General features: G+C 35.1%; 1 protein-coding gene across 6 annotated transcripts in view; it reads left to right on the plus strand.

The window, feature by feature from the left end:
• The window catches only part of LOC150083636 (phosphatidylinositol-binding clathrin assembly protein LAP-like), a 162,471-nt gene extending 147,709 nt beyond the window's left edge, over positions 1-14,762 (plus strand). For 4 of the 6 annotated variants that reach the window (XM_090377402.1, XM_090377400.1, XM_090377401.1 and 1 more), the window contains 4 exons: positions 4,049-4,175; positions 8,389-8,490; positions 12,233-12,434; positions 14,554-14,762. In XM_090377402.1, coding sequence (XP_090233528.1) covers positions 4,049-4,175; positions 8,389-8,490; positions 12,233-12,427 — 424 coding nt within the window. In that variant the 3' untranslated portion in view covers positions 12,428-12,434; positions 14,554-14,762. Of the gene's footprint in view, positions 1-4,048; positions 4,176-8,388; positions 8,491-12,232; positions 12,435-14,553 lie in introns of those variants that run through there. The other 2 variants (XM_090377403.1, XM_090377406.1) reach the window with 2 other exon arrangements.
• The last annotated feature ends 223 nt before the right edge of the window (positions 14,763-14,985 follow it).

Genomic DNA, 14,985 nt, shown 5'->3' on the forward strand with positions numbered 1-14,985 from the left:
TCCACTGCCTAAGGTTAAAGTGCCAACAAGCCTAAAAGATTTCGGACCAATCTCAACTTCTTCCACCCTCCTCAAACTTCTTGAAAAGGTACTCCTTCCAGCATTAAACAAACAGTTGATGCCACAGAAGCCGAAACAGTTCCATTTTGCAGTTGCAAGTAGATCCACCATAACAAACCTTATGGCCGCACAGACACAAACTAAATCTGAATTAGCTATTGTGTACGCCGATATTGAAGCTGCTTTCGACAGCCTAGACATCACAGCCCTTCTCAGACTTCTGCAATTCTTCTTCAGGATTAATGGAGACCTACTAGCTTTCTTCACCGCCTTATTGAGGAATAGAAGTGTCCACTTCACAATGAAGGACTCACTTTACAAGAAAAATCAATGCAGGAGTCCCACAAGGTGGTGTCCTGTCTGGTCTTTTTTCTCAGCCATTCTAATTCCTTTCATGAGTCCCTGTGATTTGATGCTCTAATATATGCCGACAATATAAAGTTTCTTACCTTAATCCCACCATCTGGAAACCCAATGGCAGTTACGTCTTCAAGCACAGAGAACTTGACTGCTCTTTCAACTTACTTGAAGATGTTTGGGTTAAACCCTAACCCTTCAAAATCTGCAATAATGATTTACTCATTGAAACGGCAACCAACAGTAATTCAACCATCAGTTTTGGGTACTCTCATCCCAGTGGTTACCTGCCATAAGGATCTCTGTGTCTATTTTGATCCGAAGCTGAAATTTAACATTCACACAGAATACCTCCGGAAGCACTGGATTTACGCTGGAGAGCGAAGCAACACACTTACTTTATTCCAACAATGCCACAACCACTATCAGATATCTTCAAACCACTGTTTATCTGGTTATTTTATACACTGCTGAAATTTGGGCATCTGCGTCGCCCTCACTTCAAAAACCGGTGTTCTCGTGTGAATACTGGATCCTGAAATGGGCCACAAATAAGCATTGCCGACCCCCTCATTTGAGAACAACTCATATGGCTGAGCAGCTAAATGTACCCAGGCTCCCGAGGTTAATTTACAGCAGGCGTTTAATGACTACAGTAAAAATGTACACAGGAGTGATAAACGGCCCAAACATCTGGGATTTCTGTCAATGGCACAATCCTCTGCCATCCTTGAGGTCAGATCCCACACTAATCCTCAAATACAATAGGTTGAAATTGTGTAGTTGGTTCCTACCTGCCCAGGCACTCCCCAAAATTCAGGTACTGCTCCATCTTGAAGTTAACCTACAGAAAATGGCTACCAACTACAAATACTCTCACATGCTCCTTGAGTGGATTACAACTGTGGAACTGGGATAAATTCCTCCAAACTGGGTTACGACGTTCAGTTCCTCTTTATATATTCCTATTATTATAATTTCATTTTTACATGTTTAATTTTGTGTAACTCATAATTTACCATGTAACTAATTTTTATCAATTTAATCACATATATAATGTAAAACTCCTGGCCATGTCGCCGTGATGAGAATTATTGTTACTAGTACATGTACCGTACTTAGCAGCAATAAAGAAGTTATAATTTGCTTGATTTTACAGGCTATGTTTTCATTTCTTTGGATAAATCAATCATTGTTGAGAACGTAACCCCTATTTTTTAACATTATGTCTATGGGAAATAAATTCCTGCTTTAAGAGTTTTTTTGCTTTACACTTCTGCAGGAGCGCACACTAGGAACGAATTAACTTGTAAAGTTGGGAACTACCTGTAATTACTGTTGTAATTGGTTAAAATCAAAAATGGTTATTGTTATTACATTTTATTATCCTCTTTATGCAAATTACTTCATATTTCTGAACTGGTATTATGGACACTAATTTTTTGCAAAATTAATGTCCATAATACTAGTTCAGAAATATCTCAGCTAACATCAAGAAAGAGCACAATAAGTTAGTATCACTTTTTTTTATGCTTGCACTGTAGTCACACTATCCCACTTTAAAAAATGTTTGGAAAATAATACTTTTTTTACTGGTATTCTTTGTGGATATTCTCTTTTTACAAAAAAGAATAATAATTATTTTCAGTTATTAAATGTATCATTTAATTTCCACTGTGGCATTTTAACATGTCTAAAACATTTCAGTTGTCTTTTTAAAAAAAAAAAAGTTGCTAGACTTCTGCAAGTCATATTTATAAATTGATAAAATTGATAATAAAAAAATTTCATTTTTTTATATATATATAAAAAAAAATTACCCATCCATTAGTCAGTACCGACTAGCTGATGTCCAAATTACTTATTAATAAAACTTGTTTCTGACTGTGGCCAGTATATAAATCTTGTATATTAAAAATGACTATCAGTTACATCTCATTTAAGGCTTTGAATGGTTTGAGCATGCTCAATGCCAATGGGATTCTTCATCTTGCTCAGAATAATCACCTCAGAGGGCATAAATTCAAATTGAGGAAGGACGGATGTCGGATAGATGTGCGGAAATTTGCCTTTGGCCAGCGGGTGGTTGGTTGGTGGAACCGACTTCCATCACTTGTTGTAGAAGTTGATAGCCTAAACAAATTTAAAGCTGAACTGGACAGGTATTTGGAACGAACAGATGGGTGAAATGGGAGTGGGGTTTTTTTTTTTTTTTTTTTTGGCTGATGCTGAATAAGCTTGCTTTCTTGCATCATATGCCTCTACTAATGCTAATGCTAATTTGGACTTTGAATGCAACATGTATATAAGGTGGCTATAATTAGTGCATCACTTTAATTACCAATAGGTGACATATCATCCACAGACAAAATTTAAAGTAGACAGTGTCTAGACAATACAAAAGTACAAGAAAATTGCTTGTGAAGCCAAGGCAAGGGATCACTGTTTTAATAAGAGTTTTACCAACAAAAAAAGAACTTTCATTTGCAGTATCCCAGGTTGACCTTTACAAGGGTGTATTAAAGAGTAATGCTTCTTAGTTTTCCATGCAGTTAATAGTTTCTGGTTAATATGTGCAGAGTACTATTTTTGTGCAGTTGTTTGTTTACAAGTTGCACTCTTTTGAATGCAAGCATTTTTGTTTTGAACATGTGGTTAAAATACTAGTGGAAGTTTGTCAACTTTTGTTCATGTTTTAAACATGAAAGGTATGCATTTCTAAACATTGTTGATACTGGAAATGAATCCTGGAATCACCACCTATGGTCTATAAAACAAGTGCAGTTCAAGGAACTTCACCATGAAACATTTCCATGTCCAAAAAAATAAAAATAATAAATAAAAAATAAAAACTGAAGCATTAGCAAGCAAAGAGATGTTGACATTTTTGGGACTATGGATGCAAGCAAAATATGGATACCAAATTTTTGAAAAAAGCAATTGGTCAATTCAGCCCAGTACACAAGCTGGAAAAAAAAAAAAAAAAAGAAAGAAAGAAAAAAAGAAGAATCAAATAAGTAATGCCTATAAACACAGCAATTTTGCTTCAACACAACAATGTGCAACCTCACTGCAAGAATTTTGTTGCTAAAAACTTCCACATCTTCCCTATAGGCTAGATTTAGCCTCAACATCCCCCCCCCCCCCAATAGAAACATCTCCGGGGCAACAACTATGACTCTAGCGAGGAACTTTGAGTAGCACAAAGAGATTGTTGGCCTCTCAACTACAAGAATTTTACTTGAATGGCATACAAACACTTAAGTGCTAGATGAAATGTATTGAGTTAGGTGGGGCATAGAAAAATGATACATTGAATTAAAGATGATCCTTTATCTCTGAGTAAATTTTTTTCCCTTTGATTTATCTGTTCTTTCAAAAATTAACTTGATACTATGATCATATATGCTTTAATACATCTAAGATGTAGATGTGTCATTAGTCTTATTGCAAGGTTTACTTTATGCAGCATCAAGCCACCGTGGTGTCAGTTTTTGGGACTTTGTATAAGCACCATCTATCTGTATTTCATGGTTTGAGTTACACATTAATTATAACCATTCTGTGTGCATATGTGTATACCTTTAAATTCACCAATATAAATTGATTTCTTCCTTCCTTTATATTACAGAACGAGTACCCACCAGTGGGGATCTCCAAAATCTTCTGTAAAAACAGGAGGAGCAAACTGGACACCTCTGTCTGCAGTTGTCCCAAACCCAATGACTTGGGGAACTTATGGTGCCTATGTCCCTGTGGTATGCTAATTATTTCATTGTATATTTTTTAATCTATAGTACTTATTTCTTTCATGGAATTTATGGAATCGTTAGAAGGGGGATGCCATCATTTTTAAATCCCCCAACTAATGATAAATTGCTACTAGAATTTTGCATATTTTCTATGTAAAAATTTAGTGATACCTCTTGAAGAGATCCTTAGCATTTCGCATTTGATCAAGCATTGCGCTGACAATAAAAAATATTACTAGCTTTTATTTTTAAATAACTGGTTTTTTTTATTGATTAATAATGATTACTGATTTTTAATTTGGTAATAAAATAATTTTGAAAATGACTTCATTAAAAGATATTCAAAAATTTTTGCTGGTAAATTTAGGAGTTTAGTACAGAGCTTTCCAAAGTTGGTATCATGTCGTGTCCTTTTCTTTCACTGTGTATATTTATATAATTGAAGTACAATTATTGATTATTTACATAAATTTATAACATTTATTTCTTCACACGTTTCATACTTGTCTGTGAGCACTAGACACACTTTTGAAAGTTAACAACTGATCTGTTTGATTTCTTAGCCTTGGTTAATTTGGTGCCTAGTAACATACATCTTCCCTGTCTCCTTTTACTTTTGTTTACATTTATTTATTTATTTCGTATGATGTGATCAATACACGAAGGAACCAGTTTTTTTTTCTTGCTTCCTTTGTGTATCGTGGCCAGGATATCCAACCAACCGGTTGGTTCAGCACCATCGTGATATCCAGCCAGAGGTGGGAATCAAACCCGCAACCTTTGGGTTGCCAGGCAGGCACTTTACCTACCCGGCTAGCCCGGTTGGCTTTGTTTACATGTTTTTATCCCAAAAAAAGGAAGTTGAGTATCACCACATTTTGCTCCAACATAATGATATGGAACAAAAAGGGCAGGACACAAAAGTGATTACAAAATTCTGGGTGGGATATTGAATATTATTGGCATGCGCATAATGTGTCGCCATCAAAGTTTGGAAAGCCCAGAGTTAGTGGTGTAGTTATGGGTTTAATATTCTTTTTTTAAAAAAAAAACCATAAGCATTCGTATGTGTAAAGTGAAGCAACTCATTCCAAAATTTATGATATTCTTCCCCACCCTTCCCCTTTATTCATGCCACTATTACCAAAAAATGTCTTGTATGTGGCTTATTTTGAAAATCATATCCTTCACTGAAATGCTGCACTGGTACTTGTTTCCTGCATGTACTATTTGTCATACATAGTAATAAATTTGTGATGAATTGTGAATGAGCAATAACCATAAATGGTTTATATCTGTGTTTTTCGACATTTCTATTATCTCTGATCCTGTTTCTATTGATGATACATACATGCATCCATAAGGACCCACAAATACACATGTATGGCTTATCATTCTGAGTGAAATTGTGAAGTTAATTGGTTTCCAAAGAGTGAAAATCTACTAATCAGACAACAGATGAATACCTGTAACTTTTCATCCAAGTATAATTTTTATTGTTCTTGATTCCAGCAGTAAAAATGACAAATTGTTTTACTGATGTATCTTAGTTATTTTCAGGCTGATGATCTATTGCACAGAAGAAGTAACTGAAGCCTCCACACACATTTTACCTGTTTCCCAATATCATTTCAGTCTGCAGACAGTTGCCATTTTGTCTTAAAAAATATGTGAGAATAGAGTCATATGAAGCAAAAAATTCGGGGACTGAACTAATATTTAGGAAATGAAGCTTATTGCCTATTTGGATGAACCTCTTCTGGATTAGTCTCCTTGACACTGTATACACTGACTCCAGTGCCTCCTGCATTTTCTGGATGCAGTCCTCATAGGCAATTCTTTTGAAAATGCTGTTCGTTACTGTGTTGCATTTTGAATAATTTTCTGAGTTGTTGCAAGTCTGTATTCTGTCAGGGGAAGGGGATAAGATCACTGGGAGCTTAATCCATTATGGCAGATGAAGGACCACAGTAATGGAGTGATTCACAAGAAATTTTTGAATGGAAAGTGCAGAGTATGCAACTGTGTTCGCCTGATGCAGCCTATTCCCCGAGGCCCGCTTCTGTGGTTGTTTTCTCCAAACTGCATTCTGCACCATAGAACTGCTTTGTAGTACTCCTGGTTTGTTGTTTGACTATGTGGAACAAATTCATAATGAGCAGTACTCAGCAAGTTAGAAATAATTGTGATTTTTTGCATTTGATTGTGATGATCTTGTTTTTTTTCTTTTTTCTTTTTTTTTTCTTTTTTTTTTTTTTGGGACTTAGAGAAGGCAGAATCTCCTGTTGATGACTAGGCCCTTCTTTCCAGGGCATACCCATGATTCATCACCAGTAATAATAGAAGAAACAAGGTGTGGTTCAGCAGCAGCAGCATGTTGAAGAATATCCTGACATGTGAGACTCTTCTCTGTGATCATCAGTGAGGATGTGAGAGACAAACTTGGATGAAACATGCTGCACTCTCAAGTCTTGTGTTAATCGATCAACATTTCCCATAAGAAATACCAGTTTCACTAGCAACTTCCCAGATAGGTGTCAGTCACTCCTGATCAGATCACAAACACAAGAGATTGAATCATTGGTTTTAGAAGTTGAAAGGTGTCCTGAGTGAGGTTCATCTTTGACAGACATGTGATCTGTTAAAGATGAACTGGTCACATGTCCATCTTTTGTAGATGATATTATGTATCAAATGATACATAGCATCTTCTCCAAAAGCTGTTTTTCAAATTTTGTGGGTTTTTGCTTCCATTTTTTTCCCCTCATCTAAAAAATAATAAAATTACAAATTCACTCAGTGAAATCACTCATTTAAAATGCATAAAACACCTTCTATTCAACACACTAATTCAGACTGAGTGCAGATGAATGGGTGATTCATGCTTTATTATCATAAAACAGTCTGGCAGAAATTATATTTATAATTCTACAAAGACAACTACTGTGTCCTCTGCAGTGGTATAGTGAGTTTGAAACTGGTCAGTCATTGGAGAGATTTTGGTTTAAATTCCATTTGAGCCTGGATGAACTCTTAAAGAAGGCCTCTTCATTCAGAACTGCAGTTAGATTATCTCAGGTGAAGGGAGCAGGGTTTCTCCAGTTAGTTATTCCTGCTTTTTCAGCTTAATGCAAATTGGGCTGTTAATATACACTTATTGTATAGACATACTCCAATAGAATAAAATGGTGTACTGCAAATAGGCCTGACGTAGCTGAGTGCTCAGGTGTTGAGAGTGCAGTGATTGTGATGATCTTGTTTTTTTTCTTTTTTTTTTAGGACTTAGAGAAGGCAGAATCTCCTGTTGATGACTAGGCCCTTCTTTCCAGGGCATACCCATGATTCATCACCAGTAATAATAGAAGAAACAAGGTTCAAGCTTGTGACTGCTAAATGCAATTAATGATTTATTGTAAATTCCTCTGACTTGTTAATAGTGCCAGAGTATAAACAAGAACTTTTTTTTTTTTTTTTTTTTTACATTCATAGCCAGTTCCCCCCCCACAACCACCAAATGGCCAACAACCAAGGATAATTGTGATTAGATAAGGCTGCAGGTTTCAAACAGTTTGTCAAACATTATTTGCATGCATAACAAATTTTCTATGATAAAAAGCTGATCTTTGTGGTTTGAGCAAAACTACAAGATAAGTGGACTTTCACTTGTTTCGTGTTACTTTCACTTCCATCATCAGCTTGGTCATCATGTGATAATATAATTTCAAAGTTTATCAAAATAAAAGGTTGCAAATATCAGAACAGAACAAAATGTGAGAATCATAAAGAAAACTGTACGTGTGTGCAATTAGTGAGACATTAAAATTGCTTGCCAGATATCCAAGTCTAGTGCCACTGTTTTTATTTGAAGTGAAAAAGATGTTGATACCTATTTAGTAGACCTCACCTGAACATATTTAATAAAAATGTAATAAAATAATAATTGTATAAATATTAACTGCAATTATTATGAAATGTCATTAAATCTCATACATGATGTGTATCAAATATTTCAGATTAACTGAGGATGACTAAGTTAGCCTGTAGTATGCAGTTTTACTCACCTTGATATATTAATAATTTAATTTACTACAACATGGTTCCTTTTTTGCTTCCATTTTTACAAACAAAATATTCAGCATTATAATTGGATCAATATAATAACCACTTCAGTAATCAGAAAGGCTTATTTATTACTGTGAATTTTATTTTTGTTACACAGGGAATTGGAGGAGCTAGTCAGTGGGCACCTGGGGTTGTAGGAGCAACTCCTTATGGATACAGTCCTGTAGTTCCAGCAATGGTTTCCCAATCACAACACGGGGTAAGAAATATTCAATATTTCTGATCCCATTAGCACATTGCAAAACGAGTACTTAAAAAAATAAATAAATAAAAAATAACCTCTTTTAAATATTTCTGAAACCATGATTAATGAGTAGCTTTCATTTAGAATTTTTGAAGACCTCTATTCAAATAATTGTCTTCTCTCAATTAATGCTACTTTCATTAATTGTAAATTGCTATATCAATTAGTTTTTGCAGTTTTGTTTATTAGCACTAAGTTTTTTTCACAAATGTGTTACACCCATGACAGTATAATGAGTTTGCCATTCATCACTCATTTGGAGATATGTTTCAAGTCTAGTTGAAGACTTAAAAGAGGAATTCTTCAAATGCCTCTTCATTCAACACTGTAGTTAGCCAATCTCAGACAAGAATAGGTCCCCACCCATTAGCTATCTTTGGTTTTTTTGCATGTAATGTACAAATCAATCTGCCATTGATACACCCACTTGCTCGCTCACTCATAAAACAGACAAACCCAAATCTGAAGGTATCTTTTGTTGTTTTTTTACCATATAGACAAGGCTGTTAATACCATAAAAGCTTAAATTTATGTGTATTGTGCTTGACACTGTACCAATTTGCAACAGTAGGAACTTGTATAATATCTGGCTTGAGTCTCATGGTATAAATGTGGGAACTGTGATGTTGTGATATGTGACAATCAAAGTGTGCCTCACAGTACATGAATACATTCCAGTATAGACTGAAGTGATGTTATTGTTAGTAGTGTCAATGGAAATATTGTTTTCATAATTAGTTCAAAGCAAAAAAGAAAGTGTTTCTTTTTTTTCTTTGAAATGGCATGAAGTTTTTTTTTTCCTTTTCGTTACAAGTCCATGTGAAAATATAATTTCAAAGCATAAGTGGAGGAGAATGACAAATGATTTCTCCCTTCCTCCAAGAATGAAGAAAAATAAAGAAAAAGAAAAGAATGAAGGCAGCATTGGTTACAGCATCAAATGCAGCTGACAATAATTTCAATAATTTCTCAAGTGCAAGTTTAATTGTTCATTCTTAGTAGTTTTAAATAAAAGCTCAGTCAATATCTTCTGGTTGTGAAAAAAGTATGATACAAGCCAGGGGGATTTTTTTTTTTTTGTTTTGGTGATGCATCAAAAGCCTAACTTTGTTGCATTCTTTTGACCTAAAATAATCCAGTGTTTCAAATTTTAATATTTATTAAAAGTTTTTTATTTTTATTTTTGTATTATTGTTTTCTGTTAAGTAAAGGAATGAGGTTCAGTGCAATTGTTTTCAAATAGTTTAATAATAAAAAAAATATCTTCATGCCATTATTTTTTTGTTTTGCTGCTTTGAGAAACTATGTTCACCCCAATGACAGTGAAAGGTTGGGCTTTTGTTCACTTTTGACATTGTCATCCACAAGTCAACCCCAAATTAATACCTTTTAATTGAATAGCATCACTGAGGTGAATTTTTTATTCATCAAAAACTCAAGACACCACAATTACCGAATGAAGATATTGAATGTAAATGAGCAGCCAAGTGATGTGTAGAAGAAAAAGTGACTGAAAATGTAACAAAAAGTTGTGTATATTAAACCATTAGTACTAGGCTGCAGATCCATTGCAGCAGTTAAGTAATGTAGTTACATTTCAATACACATGTTGAAATAGTTGTTCAATAAAAAATGCTTCACTTGATTATTTTTCTGTCTTGGTTGACTTGTGCATGCCTTACTTTAAAGGTGTATTATGTTCTTTATGCAACCCCTAAAATAGAAGTCTAATGGGCCAAGATTTGTATTTTGAAACTGGACACTCACTGAATTCCACACAGAATTATTAAAATGCAATGTTTTTGAATCAAAGTGTGACTTTTCTTAGCATCATCTTTCTACACATCAACACATAGCAAAGTCAAAGCAAGAGCAATATCAGCTTTGATGGCTTTATAGTTTATATCACAATTTTTCTCCCCCTCCAGCAACACCTTCTAAACAATAGACCAAGGAATATCTGACTCTAAACTTGCATGGGTAATTGACTTAGGACTTCAGTAATGTTGAATATGATCAGATTCTTAACCATCAACTGGTTATACTCCACAGCTTGATACCTCAATCATCGTCTGCGACTAAATCCCTGACATCACTGCCTTGACATCTCTTGGCAGTGATGTCAGGTATTTAGTCGCAGACAATGATTGACATCACTGCCATGAGATTTGTTTGCATGAACACGAAACTGTTTGAATGGAGAACAATTTCTTGTTTAAGTAACCATATGTTATAGGATGCCATAAATATTTCAGTATGTAATTCCTACTTTTTTTTATATAGAAACCCTTATTATACAGGGTGTCCTGCAACTTTGTCGTAACTTAGGGGGATGATTCCTGAGGTAGTTCTGAATGAAAAATGCTGTAAACATGGATCTGACTCTCAACGATTACTGGACAATGGATACTTCAAAGAGTTTTGTATTGAAGTATTATATAACATAGCTTAACCATGGTTGCCTCCTCTGCCATATCCCATCATATTGGGTGTTTGGCTATCACAACACACTTGGAAATCAGCCATTTTTTCACACTTAGTGAACAAGAAATCATCAATCTGAGAAATGTGGCAATTATTACTGATATTCCTGATTGGCATACCATTGGAAAACAGCACCCTCACGGGTAGCACAGTTAGCAGAATCGCTATCCTACCCACACCAGGTGGAAAAGACCTAGGGTAGAGTCCTGTCAATGACGTGAGGAATTTTTAAGGGTCTTTTTCACAATGTGGCAGAGTTAATCAGTCTTAGATGAGGGTGGCATGGTTTTTTTTTTTTTTTTTTTTTTTTTTCAGGAAACTTGGGTTTTTCATCCAGCACACAGAACACACACAATTCAGACAGAGCAATATACAGGGTGATTCACTACTAGTGCGACAAACTTGCAGGAGGCACAAAGATGAATCGGAATCACATAGCATTGCAGGGTCCGAAATGCCTTCGTCATGCAGTAGAGTGGGAGGTCGCGTGAACAGCGATCCTGCTGGAAGTCAGCATTTGCAAACTGTTTCTGTTGAAGAAACCAAGTAGCAAAAGTCCTCCGGAGTGGATAATCCGCAGGCTCTAATGATTGGACGCGTTGCAGATGGTATGAACTCATTTGGTTTGTTGACAGTATCCTCCATACAGTGGATTGGGAAATACCCAATCGTTTGGGTATTTCCCAATCCACTCCCGTTCAACGTCCTCTACCACATGACGAAGGCATTTCGGACCCTGCAATGCTATGTGATTCCGATTCGTCTTTGTGCCCTCTACACCTCCTGCAAGTTTGTCGCACTGGTAGTGAATCACCCTGTATACGGAGCAATATGGCCTTAGTTGCCGATGCTCCTAAAATCCTATTACAATAATAATAATTGGAAAATAGCATGTTCAGGTTACTTCTGTTATGACATAGCAAAATCTATTTGCTTGCTCATATGCTACCAGTGTTCTGGCTTGCATGCTTGCTTTGTGCATTTGCATTAGTGCTCATTTCAAATGTGTATAGGTTCATAACCATTGAGAATCCAACCATGTTCGCAGAATTTTTCACTCAAAATGACCTCTGGAATCACTTGAAGTTATGGCTTAGTCAGGGGCACCTTATATCTGACTTTAATAATATGTGGATATTAAATGACTGATATTGAAACATTTATTTCTAATATTATTAGTGATCATTTTTATTTTCCTATTATTATTTGCCAGACAACAGCAATTTGGCCCACAAGTACAGCTCACGTCACTGTTCCATCTGTAGGATCTCAGCCTGTACAGCAGGCACCTGCAGGCATGATGAGTGGAATAGCAACACAGCCATACTCAACAGTAACTACGAATAGTTCATCCATAGTCAGCCAGCGTCATACCTCATCTGCCAATGACCCATTCGGTGCTCTTTGATTGATGGGTACGTACTGCTGCTGCTTCTTAAGTATAGTGGAAGTGTGCTTCATAAAGTACATTAGACGATAGCAGTAGTTACTTAAATATTTAAGTATTGTTAAAAAGAAATATAATGCAGCCTCAGTATAACATGACTGCCAGGAGAAACTTTAATACCCACATTATAAGTTGTCATAGCTGAAAATAAAATTTATCTAATTTTTTTTTATATTAATACATAGTAACTAAAAGACATGACGTACTAAGCAAGCATTTTTATTGTAAGCAAATTTCATTCCACACTTTTTTTTAAAACTTCTCTTTTGAGAGCAGTTGACTAGATAGAATAAAAGTGTTAAGCTGATAATGCTGTATGATGAAAAAATAATAATAAGCAGCAATGCTCCATGCACTTAAATTATTGATTTATTATAGCAATCGCACATTTTCAAATGAGCCATCATTTATAGGGAAACCAGTTTACACTAGTGCTATAAACAGGCTTCACATGCATAAATTTGGTTTCCATAAGATGTACAAAGGAATTTAGTAACTTCATTGCACTTACTGTTTTCTTTGCAGTTTACATAGTAAACTGCAAAGTAACTAACATAAGTGAATCAAAGGATAATAATCTAATGTATACTGTTGAGTTTTTTCTGTTCAGCATAATCAGAATTCTTATCCTTTTCTCAATCTATGCAAACTAAAAAGCTTAATACAATAAAATTTATCATTTTTAAATATTAATTTATTAGTATTTATAATACTAATAAATCATTTTGTACCACTAAGTATTAGTAGTGCAAAATGATGCTAGAAAACAAACTTATACAGCATCAGCCAAAGTTCGCACGTGCACACTGTTGTTGTTATATGGTTTTTAGGAGCATTAGCAACTAAGGCCAGATTGCTCCGGGAATATGCGGTGGTCATTCCCTGACCTTTCCGCATCCTCCGTATTTGGTGATCACAGGCTCGAACCCTGGTCTAATCAAGAAGCGTGTGCTACGCACTGCTACTCCTGCCCACCTGGCTACGGAGGTGCCATGTGCACACTGACCCTTCTGTTTGTTGTTTGTTTGTTATTTGGATTTTAGGAGCATTAGCAACTAAGGCCATATTGCTCCGGGGATATGCGGTGGTCATTCCCTGACCTTTCCGCATCCTCCGTATTTGGTGGTCACGGGCTCGAACCCCGGTCTAATCAAGAAGCGTGTGCTACGCACTGCTGCTCCTGCCCACCTGGCTACGGAGGCGCCACTGACCCTTCTAATAACATGTCTACTAGTTCCTCCTTAAATTTATTCAAACTGCTCGCTTCCACAACACGAGATGGAATTTTGTTTCAACTTGTACAAACAAATTGTTTGTACAAGTTGACATATTGTACAAACAAATTGTACAATATAAAAAATATATATATATATATATATATATATATATATTTTTTTTTTTTTTTTTTTTTTTTTTCTATATTAATTGCTAAAAGAAGAGGAGCTTAATGGTGTTTTGTGAAAATCTATTTTAGAATCATGGAAGCATATTGTGTAAAGTGGCCAACAGTCATAATGTAAAGATTTTTACTTTAAAAGAAATGATTGCAGCTGTTCAAAAAAAAGAGAGAGAGAGAGAGAGAGAGAGAGAGAGAGAGAGAGAGAGAGAGAGAGAGAGAGAGAGAGAGAGAGAAAAGAAAAGAAGAAGAAGAAGAAAGCCTCTCCACCCCTCAACAGGTATCTCTTGAGTTGTGCGATTAATGCATTCTTGGAAATCAGCATATAAGGCAAAATCATTTTTCTATAGAATACAAAGTAATAAGGTTAGGTTAGGTTCTGGATAAGGTTTTTTCTTCTTCACAAAAACGGTAAAAAATAGTTGAACAATAAGCTGTAATTTTCGAAATTAAACTATATATCTCTGTCTAAGAAAGGGCATTAAAATAGCTTTGAAGTGCCAGCGTATTTGGTAAACATTGCTCTTGTTATTAATGTAATGTTTTAGTATTTTCCCTTTAGCCAATTAAAAAAAAAAAAAACTCTGCATGTTGATGTCAGCACTTTTAACTGTTTATTATTGAGAAACTCCACTTCTATATAGAACTTAATGTAGCAGTCAATATTAATTATTCATTTCTTTTTGTCTAGGAAATGTTTTTATTAAAATCCCAGAATAGTCTGCCAGTTGTGTAAATTGCAGATTTCTTCAACACAAATATGGTGAGAAGAAAATATCAAGCAACAAAATGATTCGAGGGAGGAAAGGCCATCTTCGATTACCGGTGCCATTAATTCAGTCCAGAAAAGCTGAAAGGCTCAGCAGTGTGTTCCTAATGTGTTTTTTTTTTTTTTTTTTTTTTTTTTTAATTTATTTAATGGGTTTATTAATTTTCTGCTTTAAAGTCTATATAATATAATGGCTTTTTTCTCATCCTAATCTAATTACATGCATATGTACATTGTGTAGAATGCAATGAAATGGTATTAAAATTTTGGTGTAAATGAAATCTTAAACAGTAAAAGCCATTTCTGGTTTTGTGCCATGTACTGTTTGTGAAAAGGAGCGAATGAAATTACTCC

This window comes from Mastigoproctus giganteus, chromosome 7, assembly GCF_048544385.1.
Source record: "Mastigoproctus giganteus isolate SK-2022 chromosome 7, ASM4854438v1, whole genome shotgun sequence".
NCBI lineage: Eukaryota > Metazoa > Arthropoda > Arachnida > Uropygi > Thelyphonidae > Mastigoproctus > Mastigoproctus giganteus.